The sequence below is a fragment of the Dufourea novaeangliae genome, unplaced genomic scaffold (assembly GCF_001272555.1).
Source record: "Dufourea novaeangliae isolate 0120121106 unplaced genomic scaffold, ASM127255v1 scaffold78, whole genome shotgun sequence".
NCBI lineage: Eukaryota > Metazoa > Arthropoda > Insecta > Hymenoptera > Halictidae > Dufourea > Dufourea novaeangliae.
The window spans coordinates 941,939-967,568 of NW_015373959.1; the positions used below are offsets into that span (position 1 = coordinate 941,939).

General features: G+C 35.6%; 6 protein-coding genes across 6 annotated transcripts; 4 read left to right on the top strand and 2 right to left on the bottom strand.

Moving 5' to 3' along the window:
- Positions 1-207: 207 nt before the first annotated feature.
- LOC107186377 (S-formylglutathione hydrolase) lies at positions 208-1,574 on the top strand. The gene is made up of 5 exons (XM_015574224.1): positions 208-218; positions 509-579; positions 647-1,024; positions 1,099-1,324; positions 1,390-1,574. Exons 1-5 carry the CDS (start codon positions 216-218, stop codon positions 1,570-1,572), a joined length of 861 nt encoding a protein of 286 aa, XP_015429710.1. The 5' UTR covers positions 208-215; the 3' UTR covers positions 1,573-1,574.
- Positions 1,575-1,579: 5 nt separating this feature from the next.
- LOC107186376 (presenilins-associated rhomboid-like protein, mitochondrial) lies at positions 1,580-3,540 on the bottom strand. Its single transcript, XM_015574223.1, has 8 exons — positions 3,392-3,540; positions 3,122-3,305; positions 2,885-2,986; positions 2,647-2,812; positions 2,347-2,567; positions 2,164-2,265; positions 1,987-2,084; positions 1,580-1,915 (listed from the first exon to the last, which is right to left on the bottom strand). The coding sequence occupies exons 1-8, from the start codon at positions 3,436-3,438 to the stop codon at positions 1,819-1,821; spliced, it is 1,017 nt and encodes a 338-aa protein (XP_015429709.1). The 5' UTR covers positions 3,439-3,540; the 3' UTR covers positions 1,580-1,818.
- A 2,794-nt stretch (positions 3,541-6,334) lies between these two features.
- Positions 6,335-11,638, top strand: LOC107186385 (chromosome-associated kinesin KIF4). Its single transcript, XM_015574238.1, has 12 exons — positions 6,335-6,388; positions 6,981-7,206; positions 7,282-8,424; positions 8,519-8,915; positions 8,983-9,349; positions 9,408-9,702; positions 9,783-9,919; positions 9,987-10,175; positions 10,252-10,443; positions 11,160-11,339; positions 11,406-11,467; positions 11,538-11,638. Exons 2-12 carry the CDS (start codon positions 6,981-6,983, stop codon positions 11,554-11,556), a joined length of 3,207 nt encoding a protein of 1,068 aa, XP_015429724.1. The 5' UTR covers positions 6,335-6,388; the 3' UTR covers positions 11,557-11,638.
- A 572-nt stretch (positions 11,639-12,210) lies between these two features.
- On the top strand, positions 12,211-13,167 carry LOC107186383 (40S ribosomal protein S23). Its single transcript, XM_015574236.1, has 3 exons — positions 12,211-12,249; positions 12,614-12,773; positions 12,849-13,167. The coding sequence occupies exons 1-3, from the start codon at positions 12,246-12,248 to the stop codon at positions 13,114-13,116; spliced, it is 432 nt and encodes a 143-aa protein (XP_015429722.1). The 5' UTR covers positions 12,211-12,245; the 3' UTR covers positions 13,117-13,167.
- A 547-nt stretch (positions 13,168-13,714) lies between these two features.
- Positions 13,715-15,127, bottom strand: LOC107186356. The gene is made up of 6 exons (XM_015574201.1): positions 14,999-15,127; positions 14,880-14,957; positions 14,692-14,817; positions 14,444-14,617; positions 14,180-14,362; positions 13,715-14,099 (listed from the first exon to the last, which is right to left on the bottom strand). The coding sequence occupies exons 1-6, from the start codon at positions 15,125-15,127 to the stop codon at positions 13,953-13,955; spliced, it is 837 nt and encodes a 278-aa protein (XP_015429687.1). The 3' UTR covers positions 13,715-13,952.
- An 898-nt stretch (positions 15,128-16,025) lies between these two features.
- On the top strand, positions 16,026-25,577 carry LOC107186417 (mediator of RNA polymerase II transcription subunit 12). Its single transcript, XM_015574277.1, has 12 exons — positions 16,026-16,782; positions 16,908-17,620; positions 17,692-18,472; positions 18,552-18,877; positions 19,143-19,674; positions 19,752-20,345; positions 20,420-22,134; positions 22,209-22,631; positions 22,722-23,196; positions 23,580-23,842; positions 24,765-24,926; positions 25,302-25,577. Exons 1-12 carry the CDS (start codon positions 16,239-16,241, stop codon positions 25,503-25,505), a joined length of 6,732 nt encoding a protein of 2,243 aa, XP_015429763.1. The 5' UTR covers positions 16,026-16,238; the 3' UTR covers positions 25,506-25,577.
- The last annotated feature ends 53 nt before the right edge of the window (positions 25,578-25,630 follow it).

The window sequence follows — 25,630 nt, forward strand, 5'->3', positions numbered from 1 at the left end:
AAGTTACATATATATAGTTCTTGTTATTAAAGCAGTTCACAAATAACCAATAACGCAAATCTTACGTTAAATTAAAGTAGTTTTTGGTAAACATATTATCACTTTAACTGATAACGTGTGACGCGTGTGACGACTTCTTTCACTTTATTACGGTACGTACTACAATTCACGTTACATACATATGTATAAGTATGTATAATTCTATAACTCGACACATGGTAAGTGTATTATATATTTAGTTATTCGTATGTAAAAGTATTCTTTACTTTTCATTTGTTAATTTGCTACGAAATTAAAAAACAATTCAAAAAGAAATAATAATTGAAATTACGAATATCTCTTATTCTTTTTTAAATGAAATACTATAAATACTCTGGATGATTTTACACTTTCATTACCGGTAGCTAACCTTTTAACACTACAAACAATATTATATAAATATTGTTAAACAAGACTTAAGCATCGAATTATTTTAAATATTGTAAAACGCGCGATAAAATGTTTTTAGATGCCTGATATTACGGAAGTTTCAAGTAATAAAATTTTTGGAGGATGGCAAAAAGTTTATTCTCATGAAAGGTACTATAATTTTATATATGCTTATCAATAAAAATAAAAGTTTATTAAAATAATTTTTATGGTACAGTTCTGAATTGGGATGTAAAATGAATTTTGGAATTTTCCTTCCTCCACAAGTTGAGGAAGGACCTGTACCAGTTATCTATTGGTTGTCTGGTCTGACTTGTACAGAAGCTAATTTTATTCAGAAAGCTGGTGCACAAAAGTATGCTTCTGAACATGGAGTGATTATAGTTGCACCTGATACAAGCCCTCGTAATCTTAACATACCAGGGGAAAATGAGGATTGGGATTTTGGAACCGGTGCTGGTTTTTATGTTGATGCAGCAAAAGAACCTTGGAATAAAAATTACAGAATGTATAGTTATGTTACTAAGGAACTACCAGCTTTAATCAATGAAAAATTTCCAGCTTTACCCAACAAACAATCTATAATGGGTCATAGGTAAAAAAAAGGGAAACTAGATATGTGGAATATTTAAATTTAAATAAACAGAAACACAATTACTTTGTTGACAGCATGGGTGGACACGGAGCTCTAATATGTGCTCTAAAGAATCCTGGGTTATACAAAGCAGTTTCTGCATTTGCACCCATAAGTAATCCAATTTTATGCTCATGGGGTAAGAAAGCTTTTTCTGGATATCTTGGTGGAACCGAAACAAATGTTATATGGAAAGATTGGGATGCTACAGAATTGGCTAAAAAATATAATGGCCCACCTTTAGATATTTTAATTGACCAGGTATTGACTGTGTGATAATTACAGAAACAATTATAACAAGTACAATGTATATCTTGTAATTTCAGGGAAAGGAAGACACATTTTTAAAGAATGAACAATTATTACCAGAGAATCTGTTAGCAGCTGCAAAAGATGCTGGCCTATCATTAGTTCTTAGGTTTCAGGAAGACTATGATCATAGTTATTTTTTTATAGCTACATTTATTGAAGATCACATTAAGCATCACATAAAGTATCTTAGAGCATAATGTTGTAGACTTTAAAGTTCAAATTTTTTACTGTTGTACTTTTATGTAACTACAGCAAAGATTGGTATAGTAGAAATGCAAAAATCTCTAATGTGTCTTTAATAATTATAAAGAGTGTTGATATAAGAGCATCATATCTTCAATTTTATTTGTTCTTCTCGCAGGTCTGTTTACATTAGATCATTTTTGTAATTTTTACAATTTACAATAAAAATAACACATTATATATTTTTACAAAAACAGATATCAATGTGACCTAGGCGGTCCACGGAGCTCATGCCAAAATGTTAATACTGGTTCACGTTTTTGCCATATATTCTCCTTACCCCATGCTTGCCAAAACCTATAATAAGTATAGATGAATATACAGACTCAAAGAAACAGGAGCTTTTTTTTAAAATAAAATGCACTTACAGGCCAAATAATACTCCACCCAAATGAGCTGCATGATCAAAGTATTGCCACCGCATGAGACATCCCAATATATCCAATCCCATTATGACTTTGATTGCCTATTTAAAAATACTTATATTAAAGATAATAATCTTTCATGTAGGGTACTATGTGTGATCAAACAAAGTATCGACATACCCCGCTAGCTGTAAATTTGTACATTGGAAGAAAAATAATAGTAAGATATGTGTCTGGAAATTGGCTACACACAAATCCAAGAATTGCCATTACTGCTCCTGACTGTGTTACAAATAAGTAATCATTACCAAAAGAAACGTTGTTATATGTTAATTATATACTTATATGGTAATTAATACTCACAGCTCCTAAGGAAGGGCTATATATACGAAATGTAGTTTTGTATAAATTACTTGCAAAACTAGATACTACCCCACCAGTCAAATAAAGTGCCACAAACTGTTCTTTACCCAATGCTGATACAGCCAAAGAACTGAAGCTGTGTAATACATACATATTAGCAGCTAAATGTAAAAATGAGTAATGGGAGAATGATGACAACAGCATTGGCCAACATAATGTACCTTGATCAAAATTATGAAATTTAATATCTTTTTTTCACCATGCTGTACATTATTTTTATAGATTATGTATGTAACTTACGAGATGCAGGATTAGCGCAAAAATATTGTACCATTGTTTTCTGTAACTGTGGAATACGCCATGCAAGAAACACCATAATGTTCAAAAAACATATAGGAGCAAATACTTTCTGCCCTTCTGTTAAGTTCTTCCACCAAACTTCCATTTCATGTCTCCATCCTACTTTCTAAATATAATTGATATTTTAATAATGAAAAACAAGTATTATTTTCTATGTAGTATGTTTCATTATACAAACATGTATTCCCAGTTGTTTATAGTGGTTGACCATCCTATAGGTTCTTTCTCTGATACGCTCATATTCCCAAATAGTAGCAGCAATGAATGTAGTTCCACTAAACTGACATGATGAAAATGATGAAACTTATGACATAAGAAAAATGTATTACACTCACATTATTACAATATAAATAAAACTAATATTTCTCTAGTCAATTTATTCTGCATCAAAGTCAATATGTTGTCTGTCGCTTACCATAACTGTAAAGGCAAAGGGTTTCATCATTCTGGAAAGGGGCACTGGACCCTTTTCTACATGCTCGCTTGGAAAAGATACTTCTATTTCTTTTGCTTTGCCTTTAACCTTTCTGAAATGCCTAATCTGTTTATATACTGTTGTTGCATAAAACTTAGGTTTAAACTGCACTGTTGTAAACACACTAAAAATGTAAAATAAAAATGTAATTATTTAATTCAGTTCACAGATTTATGTAATCCAGTTTTGTAATATTAAAACATGCCTCACCATCTACATACAGTATCACCTAAGTATAAAAACGGTCTGACAGCCATAATCACTGGTAATTTAAAAATCACAAGAAAAAACGATCAATCACACGTTGATATCGTAGAATTTATTCATATTACAAATAGAATTTAATTCAACAAAACCATGAGACCATCCAAGGAAAACAAATGTTGATACTGTTAAATAATAAATTCTTAACCTGTAAACTATTTTACGTAAATATCCGAAACCAATCCAATATGGACTTATTATTTGTTAATTATTACAAATTTATGATATACTTTCTCAGTGACGTGTTATAAATAGTTTTCAATACTTTTGGTTCCACTATGCCATGCTACTTGGAAACGCGGAATTATTAGGTAACGTTTTTAATACACCACTGAATGAACAACTGGTAGTGATGGGCACTATCGACTAAAAACTATCGACTAAGTCGATAGTAACCAACGACTACTTTTAGTCGACTAATTTTTTTAATCGTCGACTACTTTTGTCACTTGAAGCGACTAACTTCAGACGAATAATGTTAGTCGCTTGAAGCGATTACTTTCAGGCGACTAATATTATTCGCTTGAAGCGACTACTTTAGTCGATTAAATTTAGTCGCTTCAAGCGACTCGCTGGAACTATCGAGCTATTGATCGCTATTGACTGGATCTTGATTATTTTTTTCGCGATGCAAACGAATTGTAATTTTTCCATATATTTTTGTATGCATTACCTTGTAAACTAATCGTTTAAATTTCTTCGAAAAAGTCAGATCGTTAATTTTAAAAAGTTTATTTAATTGTTTAGAGTGCACAAATACTTTCATGCCTCTTTTATATTAATAAGAAATTTTAAGTATTACTAAGAAAGAAGACGAACCAACTAGAACGTATTATCTCAGAATTCGAATCTGTCACTTGATAATGTAAACATCTAAAACTCTAAACATTACAGGAAGCAGGGGTGGGCTAGTATTACTAACGAAAATAAAAGATTCGTTCTTTAATTCTTTTACGAAGATTTATATATATTATATTTTACTGTTTATTATACATAATATTAATACGTTTATTATTAATATTGATACATTAATATTATGTAATATTAATTGATATTAGTAATATTATTGTAAGAAAAAACGATAAAAATGCAAATAAATAAGTCGTAACTATTAATGTTGAATCGATAATTTTACAAAAAGGTTTCGATGCTTGCCAGCTGAGAAGAACGATTCTTCTGTCCGGAAAAGCCCTTTTCTTTTCGTCAACGTTTGCTTTTCAAGTGCTTGAAGTCCCTTATCGGCAACTGTGGTATCACTATCCAGATGTCCTACAATCCTTACATCAGAACAATTGGATATTATAGAAGACATAATACTGTTATTGAAACCAATAGAATATGTAACTGTAGAGTTGTGTGCTGAGAAATATTCTACATCTTCAAAAATCATGCCATTAATAAGAGGAATTGGAAACGCCATCCAAAATATTACATCTGTGACAATGCCTGGCCTTGCACTAAAAAAATAACCTGTTAAACAATATTGATATTAGATTTGAATACATAGAAACAAATAAAATTACATCAACAGCTACAATAATAGACCCTAGAAAAAATTAAACAATCCCATAATTTTAAATACCTGCTATTGTGACAATACTTATTTGATTTTAAAGAATTTTTCCCAGAACTGTGCAAATTATTGCTTATAACCTAATTGATTTTCACAAAAAATGTAGTGCAGTTAATTTTTTAAGTGCCAATATCAAATAGCTTACGAAAAATGGAATATTAGTAATTGTTTAAAAAAACTTGTTTACCACTTATATTTTTTCTTAATAAATTTCCAAAAGGTAAATACACCAATGGTGTCATGAAAATTTAACGATATAATCTATACATAACCACTAAAGCATAATTTCAGTCGACTAAGAACTATCGACTAAATAGTCGATAGTATGTTGCGACTAAATAGTCGTTAGTCGATAGTTTTATTTAGTCGATGGTGCCCATCACTAACAACTGGACTGCAGCTGTTAGGGTCCCTAACTATAAACGTCCATTTTTGTCTATTGTACCCCTAACCACCGACTAGGTATAGAATAGACCTATCATCCAATGCTTTTTTCTGTCCCACGTTCATAGGGCTACGTAGCCCTGTTACCATTTTAGTGTCAATACCCGACGTTACCGATAAAGCATGAATTCTGAGTATTATTAGCACAAAGTATCGGTGCTCTCGGTCGGTCCAACGAGGCGTCACACAGTTTATTGACCTAGCCGTGTACACCGTACCAGGCGGTACCATCCGGTGTTTGGGTCGTTCAAGGAGGAAGGTCGTTCAAGTCGGCAAAAACAATTCAACACGAACAAACCTGCGTACGCCCAATACATAACGGCGTTAGGGTCCCTGACTGCATCCAAAGCGGCCCGGTAGTGCCGACGTCAGAGTGCAGTCCTCTGACGCCGGCGGAGTAGAGTAGTGGGGGTGACCAGTGTAGTGGTCACCTCTGGGGGGCGTTTGATCGCCCCCACGGAACGGGCTCCGCGATAAGGGGAGCATAGGCGCGGTGGTGGCGGTGCGTTCACACGAGATCCCGCCACCACCGAGTTCCGCCCGAGTAGGTTGCCGCGGGGATTTTAGTGGGTGAGAGTCCCACACTACCTCGGAGTCCCACCCCAGGACTTCGAGGTGTGCATAATGCATTTCCCCCGCGTAAAGAAAAGAAAAAAAAAAGGCAGTGCAGACTTGTGCAGCTGTTGGAAGCATGGACATAGGAATATATTCCTATGTTCATGGTTGGAAGTGGTACTTGTGTAAACTGTTGTAAATGGCAGCAGCTCTGACGGCAGTAAACGGTACTACAGATATGCACCTTGAAGTTGTCGTCAAAGCATGTACGTACTCTTCTATACAGAAGCAATTTGAAATTAATTGCGACCGTTACCCGTTACCCAAGCTTGTTCCAGTTTGCTCTTTCATCTAAAGGAAAAGTTTTAAATGTAATTATTGTCCGTTATTAATGTTTTTCATAAAACATTGTTGTTAATAACTGTGTTATACTAAATAGATTAAAGTAAGAAATTGTAAAGCATATGTACAACAATTTTATTATTCGGCCGTTGGACACGAAATGACTGATTTTGCTGATAAGTATATTTGATATTACTTTTATGTATTGCAACAGTACACAGTATACCCTACTTGTTTTAAGGACTATTTGCCTAACAACAAAATCAAATGTGTTAAATACTAAAATGTTTCAATTAAATTCGTCCATTCTGTCTATATATATACTTTGAATGATGGACATTTTAAACTCAGTTCATAAACAAACTTCACAAAGATACATCTAAACTTCTGATAAGAACTACTATTTAATGATAATACCATGTATCAATAATAAAATGGTCAGTTCATGTGCAACAACCCAATTATTTTGTACATTAGTACATTCAGCATTTTTTAATAATAATGTCAAATTCAAATGAAAAAATTATTTTGTATATCATTATTTTTATTGTGCTCTTCTTATACAGTTTATTTTCAATAAACGCATATTGTAGATTTTGAATGAGTGAAAAATGTTTGTAGATGAGTGAAGATACAGTTCGTGTTGCTGTGCGTGTTCGTCCTTTGGTACAAACAGAAATAGAAAAAGGTTGCCAACCATGTTTAGAAGTAGTTCCTGGTGAACCACAAATTGTTATACGCAATACAGATAAAGCTTTCACATTTAATTATGTCTTTCCTTCTAATATTGGTCAAGAGGAGTTTTATAAAACAGCCATTAAAGGGATGGTAGGAAATATTTTCCAAGGTAAGCTTGTATAAATAATTACAGACACAATGCATGTGAAGTCACATAAAATAATTATACAATGTTGTTTTATAGGATATAATGTAACTATATTAGCGTATGGTCAAACTGGAAGTGGAAAAACTCATTCAATGGGTACAAACTATGTGGAATCAGAGGATACAGGAATAATCCCACGAGCAATACATGACATATTTGATATGATTCAATTAAAAGAAGGTTGGAGTTTTAAAGTTACAGTTTCATTTATGGAACTCTATCAGGAACAGCTATATGATCTGTTGACTGACAAACAACGAAATCAATCGATTGTCGATATTAGAGATGATGGTAAAAATATAAAAATTTCTGGCCTAGTAGAAAAAGAAGTCACAAATGCAGATGAAGCACTACAATGCTTGACCCATGGATCTCTAGGTCGTGTAACTGGTGCCACGGCTATGAATGCCCAAAGCAGTCGTAGCCATGCTATTTTTACAGTAAGCATATACCAGCAAAAACTGGATGATCCTAATACTGCAACTGCAGCCAAATTCCACCTAGTGGATTTAGCTGGATCCGAACGCAGTAAAAAAACTCAAGCAACCGGAGAAAGATTTAAGGAAGGAGTAAATATAAATAAAGGCTTATTGGCACTAGGAAACGTTATATCTCAATTAGGAGAAGGTGGTTCTATGTCATATGTTGGATACCGAGACAGTAAATTGACACGATTGTTACAAGATTCCCTTGGTGGTAATTCTATGACACTGATGATAGCATGTGTTAGTCCAGCAGATTATAATTTGGATGAAACTCTTAGTACATTGAGATACGCAGACAGAGCACGAAAAATAAAGAACAAACCTGTAGTAAATCAAGATCCAAAAGTTTCTGAAATAAACAGGCTAAACAAAGTGGTGCAAGAGTTAAAGCTTGCTTTGATAGATCAAGAAGTTAGGATTTCTTGTCCAGCAGAACATCAGGAACTCGAAAAGATAAATCAGTCACTGCAAGCGAAGATTAGAGACTTAACTGAAAAACTAAATACAAATTTAATTGAATTTGTAGGAACATTAGAAAAAGCCGAACTAGTTGAACAGGCAAGGGAAAAAATCCAGGAAGATATAATGAAGATATTAGACCAATGCAAAGAGCTGCTAGATGATTTTGATAAAAATCCTGATGCATGTGCTAATCACCGTACAAAAATAGAAGCATTGTATATAAAAATTCTTGGTAAATAACATAACTTCTTTTTTCTGTTTTGTTTTTGTTGTTATTATACAAAGGAATGTAATTAATAAAGAGTGGTTTTTGGTTTGTTAAATAGATATCGAGAAAGATCAGAAGAAAACATCAAAGCAGCTTATAAACTGTGGAATGGAACCTATTGATTCAAAAACATTTACGATGTATGAGGGTAATGAGGAACAAACATCTTTGAATGAATTAAACTCTGAAAATAACGATAGTCTCGACGATTTGGATGGAAAAGAAGAAGAACATACTTTGTTTCAAGTTAAAAGAAACGACAAAGTACAAGACATCAACAAAGAACTGGCCATTAAGGAAGGTCTGATGTCTCAGCTGTTGAAAAACTCGTCTCAATTGATTGATTATTCAAAGGAATTACAAGAAATGGAGCAAGAGATAAAAACACTTCAAATGGAAAGGGAAGAGCTGTTGCTAGCACTGCAAACTGTTCAGGCGAATAACGTTCCTTCAAAGTAGGAAATTCAGTTTCATTATAGTCCATTATTATCCGATTGTGGTATTAATTCATTTTCAATACAGGTTGGCGGAATCTCGACGGAAAAAGGTCCAAGAATTGGAGAAAAAGATATCGGACATGAAGCGCAAGATCTCGGAACAAGATAGAATAGTTAAAATAAAAGAGAAACAAGATCAACAGATAAGACAGTTATCTAATGAAATGAAATCATTGAAGCAGACTAGAGTGAAATTAATTCGACAAATGCGGAGCGAATCCAATAGGTTTGTAAAGTGGAAAGAATCTAAAGAGAAAGAATTGAATAGATTGAAGAATCAGAATAGGAAACAAACCAATGAAGTGACCCGTTTGAAAACGTGGCATAATCAACAGGAAATTGTATTTAAAAGAAAAATGGAAGAAGCTTTTGCAGTTAACAAAAGATTAAAGGTACGAATTAAACAAAAGACATACGTAAGCCTCTGAATTAATTTGGTGTCTTCTTTAGGACGCCCTAGACTTGCAGAAAAGAGCAGCAACAATGAGGAAAGAAAAAGCTAATAATACAGATAAAATAAAAAATTGGTTGACTCAAGAGGTACAAATATTAGTGAGCACTGTAGACGCGGAATATTCGTTAGAAAAATTAATGCAAGATAGAGCATCATTGGCAGCTATGTTGGAGAAATTTCGGAATAGCACTGATCCAAATATAGAACAGATATCTGAGCTTACTGAATTTTTAGATTTACGTAATACACAAATTACAGATCTTCAACAAAAAATAGTTGAATCGGATCAGGGTAAGTATTACTTATACCACATACTACAATCTAACTTTTAATCTAAATCCAATAAGTTCATTAAAAATAAATTTATTTAGAAAACCGAGTAAATACAAGATTGCAAAAAATCCATTCGATGGACGAAGCAAAAACTGTAGTAAAAATGTTATTCAAACAGACTGCGGAAAGTAGAAAAATGCAATGCTCAAAGGCGTGTGAATACAATGATCTTCTGGTTTGTAATTCATACAACATATTTGACTTATTGGTTTCAATTTTTTTTTACAAATCTCCTGGTTTAGGAAAAATATGAATTGTTGCAAGCACAAATGAATGAGTATCGAGTGAAAGAAAAAGAAAGACGTCTTTCAAAACAGCTCGTATTAAAGGACACCGCAAATCGTAGTTCAGACTTTGAAGATGAGGAGAATACGAAATTAAAAGCAGAATTAGAACATTCTAAAGAAAAGTGCCAGCGTCTAGAACAATCAGTTAATACATTTCTTTTATTTTAAAAACGATATTTATAATGAAGAGTTTAGAAACTTTCTTATATATTTTTGGCAGGTTTTAACAGAAGTCAAGAATAAAAATGAGATGTCCAAATCAATAGCTAAAAGACAGACACGAGATATAAAATTAATGAATGAAAACTGTAATCCTGAAGCAGATGACACTATTGTCGACGATGAAGACGACGTCAGAAGAGATCCAGATTGGATACGAACACCACTTTATAATCGAATACGTAAACTTTTGGTACTTACTTCAAGTTAATGTGCGGCGCTTACTACAATATTCCTTCTAGAGCTGTGACTTTATAAGATACTCGGGTACCTGTGAGATACCCGGGTATCCATGAGATGTTTGAATATATAAGCCAGTCGAGAATTTCGATTCGGAAGTCGATCGCAGCCGCGTAGGCATATTGCGCTACTTAGCACTCGCGTAACACTGCAAAAACATGACATACTCATTCTTATAATATAATAATATACTAATATGTCTTGTTAATATATAGTGCAAAGTAACGCAGTATACGCGGCCTCGATTGAATAATTATACTACAATATAATAATATATATTATTATATGATTATAATTATTATCTTTATTATTGTAATATAATTTTCAGTTTATTCCAGTTATTACAGATATCGATTGAAAATGGTCGAAATACAATGGATATAAAAGTATAACCAAATAACCGAATTGAAATTCTCATTATTCGGATATCTCATGTATGCCCGGGTAAAAGTAATAGTCCTAATTTCTTCCCGATAAACGTACTTTGTCCATCCCTTTATTCACATCACCGTTTCCACTACATCATGAATCAATCGCGATGTATATAAAACTTCATTTTTATCAAAGTTTCACGAATGAACGTCATAAAGAAACTTATTGGCTTACTTCGTTTTATGAAATTTTCTTATACTGTGAAAAATATTTCAGTGTTATTTCACTTATTTTTAGAACACAACAAAAGATATTTCCGCTGAGCGGTCTACACTGAAACGAACATCGGATGAAGAAATAAAATGTGGTTGCAAAACAAAATGTGCAACTCGGGTTTGTTCTTGTCGGAAGAATAAAGTTATATGCGGTAATTGCGGTTGTAATCCTGAACTTTGTCAGAACAAAGATTTAAAAAATGTAAGTGTACTTATCCTCTAAATAGTTTAAGCATTACTTTCGTTTTTAAATAGTTATACTTTCCAGCTGAATCGACCCTTATTTGATTATAACACTGAAGATAGTGATAAACTGGTAAAGAAACAGAGGTATATTTAAACAATACTTTTTTAGTCTCTTGTTGTAACAAATACTAACAACTTCTTTTGTTTTAAATAGACTGGCGGAACCTGAGTAAGAATTAGTATAGGGACTAGTATAAGTTTAGCTAAATAAAAGATAGTTTAAGTTTAATTATAATTATTTCTATTTTTGCAACATTTAAGCATAATATTTTATACTACTGATTTCCACTTATAATTTATTATACCAAAATCCAATCTTTTTTAAAATAACAATCAAGGAACTACATATCTTTTATATTGAGACTCGATATCTCCGCCCTTTGTATTCTATTGATTGTATATAAAATAAACAATTATTAAATTATGTAAATTTTGTACAGCGTATCACATAAATAAAATCGTTTCATATTTCATTTTTGTATACTTCTTTTGATCAAAATCTCGCACATATTATAATTTTAACTTCGCTGTATAAATAAATAATAACATTTCATAGAGTATGCAATCTTTTTTAGAGTTTAAAATACATATCTTAAATCGATATCGATTTAAATTAAAGTTCTTATATACTCAATAAAATATAACATTAGTAACATAATGTCGAAATCTATAGATAAGTATAACCTGGTATAACTAAAAAATTCTGTTTCGTTAAAATCTTTATGGGACATTTTTAAAAAATCTAGTAACTTTTTACACGTTTAGCGTGTTCTCTTTTTAAATGCAGCGGCAAAACGTGATGTAATCAGACTTCCGTTTATGGAGGTTAGGTCTCTTCCGGTCGTATAGCACACCGAGCAAGATGGGTATGTAATCAATCTTGAAATTATATTGTTTTTACAGATATTAAATATAAATTTTAAGATGTGTGATGTTCTAATAATTCCTTTTGATATATTGAACAATAATTTCATTAAATATACAATAACAAACTTATAAATGATACAGTTTTAACTGCATGAAAGATAACGTGGTGCGTATGAATACTACGGACATGCAAGAAATCTTATTCGTAACATCTTATTTTTTACTTTACAAATAAAATATCTTTATCATTATACAATGTACCGTTGAGGTACGTATATATGATATATTAAGATTGCGGAAGAAAGTAATGAAATAATGAAACAAGATTAATATATATCCTAACCATTTAAAACCATCTTATAGGTAAACCTCGTGGTCTTCGTACAGCACGTAAACACGTGAATCACAGGCGTGACCAACGCTGGAACGACAAAGACTACAAAAAGGCTCACCTGGGAACAAGATGGAAGGCTAATCCTTTTGGTGGTGCATCCCATGCCAAAGGCATTGTTTTAGAAAAAGTGTATGTTTACAAGTTATTAGTATTTGTGCATTGTTTTATGCTAGTACTCAAATTGTCATTCATTTTATTTTACAGAGGTGTAGAAGCTAAACAGCCAAATTCTGCTATTCGTAAATGTGTCAGGGTACAGCTTATCAAAAATGGCAAAAAGATCACAGCTTTCGTACCTAGGGATGGTTGTTTGAATAACATCGAGGAAAACGACGAAGTTTTGGTGGCAGGATTCGGTCGTAAAGGTCATGCTGTTGGTGACATTCCAGGAGTCCGATTTAAAGTTGTAAAAGTTGCTAATGTGTCTTTACTTGCACTTTACAAGGAAAAGAAAGAACGACCCAGGTCGTAAACCCATTGTCATGTATTTCTAATTACATCTATAAACACTTTTTAAAAACTATTAGGGTTTTTTTTAATACCTCCACTACAATTTCAAAGAAAGTACAGGGTGATTCTCTTGTTTCGCAAACAAAACCGTGCCGCTATAAAGAACCGCTATAGAGAACCGCCATGAGCGTGCGCACGCGTGTATGTGCACATGTGACACCTGCATCATTGACAGATCGCAGCGGTTCTTTAAAGAACCGCCCAGAGATAATCACCCTGCATAGTTTGTTTACCCGATTGAATGTAAATAATTTTATTTTATAAAAATACAAAAATAGTAACTTCAAACAATATTAATAATTATCCATACATACTAGGGCTATTACTTTTACCCGGGTACCCGGGTATGCATGAAATATCCGAATTAATGAGACAGCCGAGAATCTCGATTCAGGAGTCGATCGTATTTCGACCATTTTCGATCGAAATCGGCAATGACCGGAATAAACTAAGAAAAACTGAAAATGATATTACAACAATAAAAATAATAATTATAATCATATAATAATACATATTATTATAATTATTCGCATTTTCCATTTTTGCTTATTTCTCTGAAATTAAAATAATAATTATAATCATATAATAATACATATTATGTATTGCGTACTTATACTGCGTTACTTAGCACTATATACTAATAACACATATTATTATATGATAAGAACGAGTAAGTCATGTTTCTGCAGTGTAACACTAGTGGTAAGTAGTGCAGTATGCCTATGCGGCTACGATCGACTTCCAAATCAAAGTTCTTTACTGTCTCATACTCGGGTAACTCTTATTTACCCGGGTATCTTATAAAGTCCTAGGTCTACTATATACATCCATAGTTTTTTCTGTAGAAATAAGAGTATCTTCAATAATTTCATTTAGTGGTGTGATCATTTTTTCTAGTCCTTCCGGTATAACACTATTACAGATTTCATTTTTTGTTTTTAAAAACTGTAAATAAAATGTAATTGATTCAGAAAATCTGTTACACAAAGACAAGCTTTAAAAATGTAAATATATAAGTATGAAACCTGTATTAAAGAAGAGAAGTTAGAGTATATGTCTTTCATATCAGAATCCATAGAATACAGACTATTTATACTTTCTTCCTTTGCTGTTGGCCAAGAATCAATTGTTGAAAAAGCCTCTAAGAATTTTTTATTCTCTGAATCAAACAGTAAATCTCTATCACCTTCACTGATCTTTTTTATTCCCTGGAATTGTATTAACATTTACATTCCATCATGTTATCCCAAGCAGTAGAAATAATTTATTCATTTTTTAGATACTATTACCTGTAGTTCATCTCCATTTGCATTTCCTTCTTTTTCACATTCAGAATTTGAATTTAAATTTTGATGTTCATCCAAAAACTTTTTTAGTTCATCAAAGTATTTTAGAGATTCTGAATAATTCAGTTTTGGCTCAATAATGGATGTCATTGTATTTAAATCTTCATTACTAAATACCTAATACACAAAATAGACAAAATAATGTTACTTCTGTAAACATATAAAAACATTTTACAAATTTATTTTCATACCTGCAATATATCATCAATGGATTCTTTTTTAGTATATTCACCATCGGATGATTCGATATACATAAACTTTGCAAAATTCAATAATACCCTTAAAGTAGGAAACTGCTCCTGCAATGTACACTTTCCCTAAAAGAATCAATTTACTTTTTTTTTATTCGACATACAAAAGAATATGATTAAATACACACCAGCAACAAATCTTTGTCATTGCAAATTCCAATGTTAGAATAATACTGCAATAATTTTTCTGTAATAAGAAGATCACTTTCAATAGCATTTTACATTAATAATATTAATATAATATTAAAGAAATTCGATTTCCTCCTTGAAGAATTTTTTCTTCAATATTTTCAGTTGTCACTGTTGTAATACAAGGGTATCGCACTTGTACTAAAGTATTATAAATGTTGGACAAAATTTCTTTCTTCTCATCCATGATTAAAGTTACACAATAACTTATTAATTTGATTCTATTATTTTAAAGTTTTAGTTTTTAACATTCTTTTAAGTTTACCGTAATTCATCAGTTGAGATTTCAACTGATTTCAACAAATTTCAAATAATGGCATTAACTATGTCATTACATTAGACAAACAAATAGCAAAAAGTTTATCGATTACGTGTAATATTTCATCTGTAATCCATGATTACTAGCGCCACGGATGACTAGTAGTAGCAGGAACACGTAGTAGTAATCCGTGATTGTCCGTGACTAGCGCCCTGCAATCCGTGCCGTGCCACAGGTCATCATAACATAGACGGCCATGTTACTCCCGTAACGTTTTTGAAGCGATAATAGGAGTAGTGTGAACAATTATTTTTTTTCGATGGTGTATTATGAGATGAGTAATTCTGATCACTAGTTCCAACCGTTCCAACCAGTTCCAACTAGTTCTAAATTGTTCTAAATAGTAACAACACAATTTATTCAGTTTCATTGTGCAGCACTCTTTTACATTCTGTTTTGCGGTTTAAACTTTTAAGGCAATGTACTTATTCCAATAAGAAAGTTCCTTTGTCGTTTGTTTACATTAATTTATCGATTATGTAGCCGACTGATAATATCGTTTTTGGATTATCAGGGTATAGAAATACCTTCAGATTACTGGAGTTTGCGGTACTTATAGTAAACATCAGTATTGTAGTGATAGATAGATATCGATATACGCGTTCGGTTCGTACAAAGTTTGTTAAAATAGATAAATGAACAGAATAATTAAAAGTACCGTCGTATGGACGTGCCAACCGTGGTATTTTCAGGTTCACGCGGTTCACGGTTTCAGGGGTTTCAGGCGTTTCAGTTTTCAGTAGTAACGCGCCACCTGGAAGCATCCGAATGCGTAGCGGTAGTGACAGTCGTGACAGTGTCGTTGCGTTACGGTTGGTTACGGTTTACGGTGTTGAGTAATTGTAAATATGTTATTATCCAAGGTTACACCTTCTACACGGCTACGAAAATGAACTCGTAACGCTGTAGCCAGTTTATTTAATTATATATATAAACGATGTCAATAGCCAGCTGTCAATTCTGATAATTTCGTTGTACCATGATGGGAATATTGTACGAGAAACGGCCACTGAAACGGCCTAGACTAGGGCCGCCTGACGTCTATCCTCAAGAACCGAAGCAGAAAGAAGACGAGCTCACTTCTATAAACGTTAAACATGGATTCTCAACGATGCTTCAGCTTTCCGATGAATTTGGGACTGCAAGACATTGTAATGTCACTGCTGCCAAAGTGGGAGCATACTTCAATGCAATTCTTGCGAAGAAGGAGGAGCTTTCTACTATGCCAGATACAGGTAGAAAAAGGCAACAGATCAACCCAAAGGATAATTTTTGGCCTGTAACTGCAAGAACAAAGAATGGCATTGAAGCATGGTTCAAAGATCTTTCTGGTTGCAAGCCGCTAATAGCACTTGCAAAAAGAGCTCCAAACTTCAATAAGAAAGAGGAGATATTTATGATGCTATGTGAATATCAAGTACCCATGCTAAGGGCAGCATGGTTCATTAAACTTAGTTCTGCTTATACTGTAGCTGTTTCAGAGGCCAAAATAAAAAAAAGACAATTACCTGATCCAACAACAGGTAATCAAGTATATTATTTAATAATCTACAGCTATATCTTTAATATAAAAAATAATATTATTACAGTATCGAATCATTGCATCTGTATCAATTAATATATTTTCCTACCTTGTTTATTTGTTTAGAATGGACAGGAACACTCATTAAATTTTTAAAAGATCAACTTTCAAAGCTACAGGAATATTATTATTTAAATAATCATGGAACAAACAGTACTAGTAATAATGGTATTACAAATAACTCCTGTAATGGTAATGGTTCTGGAAGTAGTAATAATAATAGTAGCAGTAACAATACTGTCAACAGTACTACTAATAGTAACAATGGAGTCACTACTAACCAGCCAGCCACACCAAATTCCAATAATCAAACGATGTCTGGAAGTACTATGAATGAGGAGCATAAATTAGCATTGAAACAGTGGCATTATTGTGTGCAATTGGCAAAGTATATGTTTGAGGAAGGTTTATTAGATAGGCAGGAATTGCTGCAATGGATTTTAGAATTATTAGACAAAATTAAGTCATCTCCTTCGGAGGATGGTATTTTAAAACTGTTGTTGCCATTGGCGTTGCAATACTTGGAAGAATTCGTGCAGTCCGAATTATTAGCTAGACGCTTGGCATATCTATGCTGTCGTAAATTGGCACACATGTGTAGTAACGTAGAGGCCAATGGCAATCCCCAAAGTCCGTCCATAAACAAAAGCGATGTTAATGGTGGAAAAGACACTGCCACAGCTAGTCAAACGCCAAATCCATTAACGGCTGCTTTTAATGACTACTTGTCGTGTCCACATCACAGAGATGTGATATATAGCTTATCGACAATTATACAGGTAATAAATTATGAATGTGAAAAATGTTCACACACCATTTAGTAGCTGTATAATGATTGCTTGTTTATTAGGTAATCACATTAGAGTGTCCAACAGCATTGGTATGGAACAGCGTCGGCGAAGGGAAGGCGCCGTCTGTGTTAAATGGTTCTCCTTTGGACTATTTATCTTGTCCTCCGACAGCTTTACCCTGTCCACCAGCGAGTGCAACCAATCCAACGTTAAAGCAACTGAAAATTGCCCAAGAAAATATACAAGCAAGGTCTCAAGCTGCAGAAGGCAAATGGTCATGCGATAAGTGGCAGCAAAGTAGTGCTGGGATAACAACGACTAAAGTGCTGGCTGCTTTAGATGCTCTGGATAGGCATAGCTTTGATAGTATGGATTCTAGCAACTCCTTAGACACGCTGTATGTTAAGATATTCACGTCACCGCCGAAAGATAGCACTAATGAACGGGATACGAAAACGGAATACAATCCACAACAAGACTCTGCCGTGGTTGAAATCTTATGCGAATGGGCTGTTAGTGCCGAACGATGGGGAGAGCATAGAGCAATGGCGGTGGCAAAACTGCTTGAAAAACGGCAGAGTGAAGTAACCGGTGAATCGAATGATAACGATGATAAAGACAGTGTTTGTAGTAACGGGAATCCACCTGTACTTCCAATTTTTCAACCGTTGCTTATGAAGTTTTTGGACATGGACGCCCCGGTATTAGATAATACATCAGCTCAATCAAAAGTTCAGTTCACGAATTTGGTTCACTTATTTTCAGAATTAATTAGACACGATGTGTTTTCACACGATGCATACATGTGCACGCTCATCTCTAGAGGAGATCTTATACAAGGTACGAGAATTATTCGACTAGTCGACTTGAAAATATTTATTTAACGAAAAAGACAAAAAAAACGAATTTTCTTATTTAGGTCCCGCAGCCAGTAAGCCAGGAACTCCAAGTAATCGAGAACCAATTGACGAAGACAGCTTGTTTCCGGGAATAGATTTAAAGCCGGCGAAGTTAGAAGTACCAGATCATGGAAGAACAATGGATTACGATGATAGTAAGATCGATGATGACTTGGACAAGCTATTGCAACACATTAAAGAAGATCAACAGAACAGTATGGATGCTCCTGATAGTCCTAAAGAGGATGCGCTGGCTGGGCATAGCACACAGGAAGGACTGGACTCAAAAATGCCATCCAGTCATAGTAGACATTTGTTATATACGACACACTTTCCATTACCACAGGTAATCATTGTCATTCCTTTTTTTTCGTCTAAAAATAAATGTTTTGAATTTACATTCGTATAGACAAAAATTGATTATGCTCCAAATTTACAACTGTTTCTTGGTAAATCACAAAATAAGCAAATTTAAGTTAGTATGTACATATTTCTTGTTTACTGCATCGATTTTTGTTAGCGGGCGCATATGTTTCTGAAACGCAAAGTTCCACCGGCTGTAGGCAACATAATATATAAATTTGATGATAATATTAAGGATCTGTTTGAAGGACGAAACGTGCAGCCAACACGACTGTAATCAGCGACACGTACTACTTTACGGAGTAGGCCGTGTTAGGGACGAAGCTAGGCACGTTGTCAAAAAGATGACGAAGGAAGTGTGCAAATTGTTCGGCAAGAAGTTCAGCATCGACGTCGCGGAAGGTGGAAAAGTGAAGAAACATTCCCGTAGCGAATTCAACTTCGAAGCGATCACCTTGAAGTTCCAAAATTTGAGTTACTTCGATCAGCACGTAGTGACGTGGCAGTGCGCGACTCAAGTGATTGAAATGTTGAACACGTTCGCACTGGCTGGGTCGTCTTATTTGCCGGTTCAGGAGCACGTAGCCTTCCTTTTCGACCTAATGGAGCTAGCTCTGAATATTTACGGTTTGATAGATGTTTGTATTCAAATTCTGAAAGAGCTCCCAGAGGTGGAAACACAATTAACCGTTCGAAATAGTCAACTCGTTAGAAGTTACACCACCAGTCTGAGTCTGTATGTTGTAGGCGTATTAAGAAGATATCATTGTTGTTTATTATGTAAGCATTACCGATAAATTATCATTATGTTTAAGTAGCCGAGTGCATGGAGTGATGTAATCGTTCAATTGTTTCAGTGTCACCGGAACAAACAACGGCTGTATTTGATTTACTGTGCAAAATTGTAAAGCATGTGTCTAATCCTAGCGATTGTAGCTCGGCTGAACGATGCGTATTAGCACATCTTTACGATTTGTATTCGTCTTGTTCGTTATTAAAGACCAAACCACACGGCGTAGAAGCGTTTAGTAACGCCTACCCCAAGATCCGAACAGCTCTTTACAGCACGTTGCAACCGACCACATCGAGCCACGTGTACAATTCGCAGTTCATGGTGGACGTTTTTACTAGCCCGAAGCGTGGCGGGAAGATCGAGCCGCAATGGGCCAGACAATTGAACGAAACACCAGCGAATCGTTACAGTTTCGTTTGCAACGCTATCGTCGCGGTTTGCAGCGAAACAGACAATGACAAACTGAACGATATCGCGATAACTTGCGCGGAATTAACAGCTTGCTGTAACGCGCTTAATGCCGAATGGCTTGGAGTCCTCATGGCGCTCTGCTGTTCATCTAATAGCTCTGCCTTTTACATTGATGTTCTGAATCAGGTTGATGTGCAAGACTTGAGCATACACAATTCGCTTGCTGTATTCACCTCGATCTTAATCGGTAATTGTCTTGTATTCTTCTGGCTGTGACAAAGATTGTACTATATTTCTTTAAATAACGATATATTTTTGTAGCGAGACACTGCTTTTCCCTAGAGGACTTCGTTGTGCACATAGCACTGCCATCCTTAGTTAAAGCTTGCAACGAGGGCCGCGGGGACGCGGACATGGAAGCTGAAGCCGGAGCACGATTAACGTGTCACTTGCTTTTGCGACTTTTCAAAACGGTCGAGTGTCCCCAGCCAGCTCTGTACTCTGTGAGCACCAGCCCTCATCCGTTACCTAACGGGAATTCCAGAGGTTACAGTATAAAATTAAGTTGCGATCGACACTTGCTAGCAGCTGCTCACAACAATATTAGGGTTGGCCCAGTTTTGGCAGTACTTAAAGCGATACTTGTTGTCGCTGATGCAACAGCTGGCAAACAACCACCAAAGAAACCAGACGTGCCAATGAACCATTCGAGTAAAACAGGTGGGCCAGCCAGTGTCGTGGTTGGTGTTGGTGTTAGTACAGGTGGACCAAGTGAACTGTCTATCAGTCATATCCTAGGTACCAGCGATATTCTAGGCGGCGGTGATGATTTGGGATTGGATTTGGCCATGTCATCGTCTAGTAGTAGCGCTGGTATGACCACGGAAAACGTCAAAGGACTGTCCGATTTCGCCCAGCACGTGCTGAGGCAAATCTGTAGCCAGGAATGGGTTTTGGAAAGATGTCTACAGAATCCAGAGGAGCTTTGCCATCCTGACATGTTGCTCGACAATATGTTGACTCCTCGTCAGGCTCAACGATTGCTCCACATGATTTGTTACCCAGACATTTCCACTGATGCGTTTATCGATCAGAAGACTCATATCACAAATATCCTGGAAAATCTGGAACAGTGGAGCCTGAGGATGTCCTGGCTCGATCTGCAGCTCATGTACAAGCAATTTCCTCCGGGATCTAGCGATCTGTCGCAGTGGTTGGATACGGTCGCTAAAGCTGCGATTGACGTATTTCAATTGAACACCGTATCTAATAAACCGGACAAACGATCTGGATCTATATGGCTGGTCGCGCCGCTAGTTTCGAAATTGCCGAGTGCTGTGCAAGGCAGAGTTCTGAAAGTGGCGGGTCAGGTATTGGAATCCGGTAACTGGTCGAAAACAACAGCCGGCCGTGAAAGGGGTAGATCAAAGTCACCGTCTCTGTTCAATCATCAGCCGTTTCTTTCATTGGTCCTCACTTGTCTCAAGGGTCAAGACGATCAAAGAGAAGGTTTGTTAATGTCATTGCACTCGCAGCTCTCGCAGTTCTTGAATATCAGCAAAGAAGAGAAGAACTTCGCTACCGAAGATCCAAAAACGAGGGAGGTGTTGCAGGATGCGCTACAGTTAAGATTCAGTCTCGTCGGAGGCGTTTTCGATACTATCCAAAGAAATACCACTGCTACCACAGACTGGGCTATCCTCTTGGTACAACTGGTCAGCTACGGTGTTATAGATCTAAACAATAATTCTGAATTATTTACAACCGTCATAGACATGCTGGCAACTCTGATACATTCTACTCTTGTCTCTGATTCACAATCCGAGAAAGATGAAAATAAGAAACATTACCAAAATCTAATGAAGAAATTGAAGAAGGAACTGGGCGATCGAAATTCTCCAAGTATTCGATATGTTAGACAATTGTTACCGCTACCAAAACTGACGATGGAAGTTATAACCTGCGAACCAGTTGGATGTTTAACAGACACGAAGGGCAATAAAATAGCTGGTTTCGATAGCATCGATAAGAAACAGGTAACGTTGAAGTATGTCTGAAGTATTTGACGTATAATTTAAAAAGAAAACTCGTTTAATTTGTAATTTATTAGGGTTTACAAGTATGTGATTCGCAAAGAGTATCTGCATGGGAAGTGCTAGAAGGACACAAGAATCCAGCACCTATATCCTGGGCTTGGTTCAGAGCAGTCAGACTAGAACGGAAACCTCTGACATATCAGAATGCTCATAAGCTTTTACGATACCACACCCATAGTCAAATCAGAACACCTAGTCACTACTTGGATGCGCCACCATTGCCTCCGGAAGATCTGGAACCAGATAAGAAGGAATCTGAGCCTGGGAAAGCTGACACTCCGATGAGTATCGATTCCCCTGGAAGAGTAGCAGGTAGCGTTGGTAGTAGCGGAATCGGCAGTGCTGTAGCCAATGGTAAAGGAAAAGCTATGAAAACCAGAAGACACAGAAGAAATAAAGCAGCTACTCCCACCACACCAGTGACACAGCAAATTCAGGTACATTTAGTAACTTTCCGTGTTTTGCTTATATTTTCCAAGACGTGTTTTGTTTCTCATTTTTCTTAATATCTTCTACGTATTTTATAGCAAGCACCAAACCAACTACAACAAATGGCCTTCGGAAATCAACAAGTACCTGTCAATCAACAACCTGGAATGTTTACCGGTCAACCACCGCAGCACCAGCAGCAGTGGTACGCGAATCAGCAAACTCACACACCAGCTCAGCAATATGGATATGGACAACAATTGCCGCCAACCCCAGTTGGACCAAGATACGATAGACCGGGAATGAATAATCAGTCTAAACAGGCGCTTTCTCACATGTTGCGTTTACGACTGCCATCGAATCAATTGATGAGCTCTCAGCAGCAACCAAATACTACCCCCGTCGGTGGTCCAGGAGCATTCCAAGGAATGCAGAGGCAGCAGTTCATTAGACAGCAACTGAGAGCTCAACACGGGGCTCCGAACATGAATCCACAACAAGGAATGTTTCCTTCGCAACAGCAGCAACAACAGCAGCCACAGCAACAAGGAATTTATACTGGGATGCAACAAGGTAACTAATTTATCATATCTTAAGTAATTAACACTTTGCGTACGAGTCCTTTTTGAAGTATACTTGCGAGTAGAAGATATTTTCTGTATGAAACGAGATTATGTACTGAAGACTTGAATATTAAGTGTTAAGGAAAAAATGTGGTGTATTAAGTAAAAAAAAAAATAACGGTACATAAAATTTACGGTATAGCAATAGAAATTACAAACTAATGGGAAGCAGGGAAATATACACAATGATGTTAAAGATAATGAAAATATTTTCTGCCGCCATAGCGGCGGTCGTCGACCCAGTAAGTAGAAACATAATGCCACTTATTTGGCGACATTCGTCCGCAGAAGGTTAATAGATATTACTTACACTTAATATATTTTTCTCCGCAGGTATGAATCAAAACTATGCAGGATATGGAGGACAACAGATGATACCGCAACAACAACCGCAGCAGCAGCAGCAGCAAGCACCTCAGCAGGCGCAACAACAACAACAGCTGCTACAACAGCAACAGCAGCAGCAAGGTTTAATGAACCAGCAGCAGAACATGATGTTCCCTAATCAACAGCAGATGATGGGACCTCAACGAGGACAGGAATATATGCCGCAACAACGTATGCAACCTGGAGCTGCTAGGCCGCCTTATCTTCAGGTACTCCTCACATAAGTAGAAAAAAATACATTATTTTTTATACAAACTGAAATTTATTTAGTTGAGAATGTGAGAAAAATATTGTAGGAACACTTTTTAAGTACAAGAACATAAAATATTTGAACATCGTTTCGGATATCTAAAAATATGTTGCAGTATGTGTAATATACTTGGTGATGCAGCGACTCGCGATAAGTTCGCGGTTTGCCACTGCTTATTGGTAAATTAATACCGCGGAGCTCGTTGGAAAGTTTGTGTGATATGGTGTATGGTAATATGTGTGGTTTTGAATATTTTCATACGATTTTGTAACACACTTAATCTTTCATATAAACGTAATGTAACAATGTGCTGTATGTGTATGTATGTACTACTTGTGTTCTGTTCGATGGTTGAATGTGTTCTGTTGGATGATTGAATGCTTGGATGCTTGTGGCAACAGATCGACTTGTCATTGGTGGAAAATGTAGGATTTTGGTTGGTGTAGGTTGTGGAAGAGAGGTGGTAGTATATATGAGTTGAAACAAATGGGGTTTAGTGGAGGTATTGTTTCTGGGGATTCCTGGAAATCAGCGCCAAAATACAGTAAGGAATGGTTCTTAGCGTGGTGAATGTTTTGCACGTGATGTGAAACTGTCCAGGAATCCCCTGTTTATGACGGTTTGCTGACCGTACTGACGGCCGAAGATGTGACCATCGTCTATCCGCGTTATGTCGCAACAACTTGCAAAGTCATTAAAGATGACGAAATTTTCTGTAATAAAAACTAAGTAGAATGTAACATTTGTGCAAATGTTTTGGGAAGTAGGTATTTAAAATTCGAGCAAAACATACCATGTGTTCCTTTTCAAAGTAGATGAAACTATAACTGTAATAAAATAGTTATTGAATAAATAAAAATTTACCTTTTTCTATGGGATAGGCTCCAAATGTTACAATGAATACGATGGGTCCAATGGGAGGTGGAGTCCAAAATCAACCAGCTCCACCATATAGACAAAGTAGTGGAAAACCTGGCGCAGTTGGAGTAACGGGGGTGGGCACTGCTAATGTTGGTTTGCAACAGAACCAACAATTTCAACAGGTAATGTATAGTATGTGAGCCATTTGAAAAATTCTTGGAATGAAGTATAGATGACATCAGTAATTCTGAAATTTTTAGTTTATCTACCAGTAACGTATTAAGTCTTTGTACTACATAGTATTTTATATTCAGCTTCTTGAACAAAAATACTTTTACGTCGTGTGCCGTGTCTCCTAGCAATTGTTCAGAAGCGAATTCAAACATTTCTCAAGAGTGTTTAATACGTTGGTTTATAAAATTAGAATATCGTTCGTTCAAGTGCATTAATGTTAAAAAGGATTACATTGATCTTTACGAGATCTTTTCAAATGTCCCTCGTATATACATACTGAAAAATAATTATGTTATGTATAATTTTTACTGTTTGGATTACAGCAACAGGCTATTAATCAACAACGCATGAGGCAACAGATGCTTGCAATGCAACAGCAACAACAGCAAGCACAACAACAAGTTCAGCAACAACAGCAACAAGGCAATGCCGCTGGCCAACAGCCGACTCCTCAATTAGTGACGCATTTGCAACGACATTTAAGCCAACCGCCGCAACATTACCAACATCAACCGCCGCCTTATTAGTAATTTAATATGTACATAAATTAATTGATATGTTGTACAAGAACAGTTTACATAAAGTGTGTACATCTGGATCGCAAGAGTTACGTAACTTAATTTACAGTATGAATGTGTAAAGCGTGCCATGG

What these genes read in the sequence shown, in the direction of transcription:
- LOC107186383 (XM_015574236.1), top strand. An exon ending in GGCATTGTTTTAGAAAAAGT is followed by an intron (nt 12,774 to 12,848) that starts GTATGTTTACAA and finishes TTTATTTTACAG; the next exon opens with AGGTGTAGAAGCTAAACAGC.
- LOC107186417 (XM_015574277.1), top strand. Translation starts at nt 16,239, where the DNA reads ATGATGGGAATATTGTACGAGAAACGGCCACTGAAACGGCCTAGACTA. An exon ending in CAGTGACACAGCAAATTCAG is followed by an intron (nt 22,632 to 22,721) that starts GTACATTTAGTA and finishes CGTATTTTATAG; the next exon opens with CAAGCACCAAACCAACTACA. An exon ending in CTAGGCCGCCTTATCTTCAG is followed by an intron (nt 23,843 to 24,764) that starts GTACTCCTCACA and finishes TCTATGGGATAG; the next exon opens with GCTCCAAATGTTACAATGAA.
- LOC107186385 (XM_015574238.1), top strand. Translation starts at nt 6,981, where the DNA reads ATGAGTGAAGATACAGTTCGTGTTGCTGTGCGTGTTCGTCCTTTGGTA. An exon ending in AATAGTTGAATCGGATCAGG is followed by an intron (nt 9,703 to 9,782) that starts GTAAGTATTACT and finishes AAATTTATTTAG; the next exon opens with AAAACCGAGTAAATACAAGA. An exon ending in GTGAATACAATGATCTTCTG is followed by an intron (nt 9,920 to 9,986) that starts GTTTGTAATTCA and finishes CTCCTGGTTTAG; the next exon opens with GAAAAATATGAATTGTTGCA.
- LOC107186376 (XM_015574223.1), bottom strand. Translation starts at nt 3,438, where the DNA reads ATGGCTGTCAGACCGTTTTTATACTTAGGTGATACTGTATGTAGATG. An exon ending in ACAAATTTACAGCTAGCGGG is followed by an intron (nt 2,085 to 2,163) that starts GTATGTCGATAC and finishes ATTTTTAAATAG; the next exon opens with GCAATCAAAGTCATAATGGG. An exon ending in GGTGGAGTATTATTTGGCCT is followed by an intron (nt 1,916 to 1,986) that starts GTAAGTGCATTT and finishes TACTTATTATAG; the next exon opens with GTTTTGGCAAGCATGGGGTA.
- LOC107186377 (XM_015574224.1), top strand. An exon ending in CAATCTATAATGGGTCATAG is followed by an intron (nt 1,025 to 1,098) that starts GTAAAAAAAAGG and finishes CTTTGTTGACAG; the next exon opens with CATGGGTGGACACGGAGCTC. An exon ending in TAGATATTTTAATTGACCAG is followed by an intron (nt 1,325 to 1,389) that starts GTATTGACTGTG and finishes TTGTAATTTCAG; the next exon opens with GGAAAGGAAGACACATTTTT.
- LOC107186356 (XM_015574201.1), bottom strand. Translation starts at nt 15,127, where the DNA reads ATGGATGAGAAGAAAGAAATTTTGTCCAACATTTATAATACTTTAGTA. An exon ending in AAGGAGGAAATCGAATTTCT is followed by an intron (nt 14,958 to 14,998) that starts TTAATATTATAT and finishes AATGCTATTGAA; the next exon opens with AGTGATCTTCTTATTACAGA. An exon ending in CCATTGATGATATATTGCAG is followed by an intron (nt 14,618 to 14,691) that starts GTATGAAAATAA and finishes TTTGTGTATTAG; the next exon opens with GTATTTAGTAATGAAGATTT.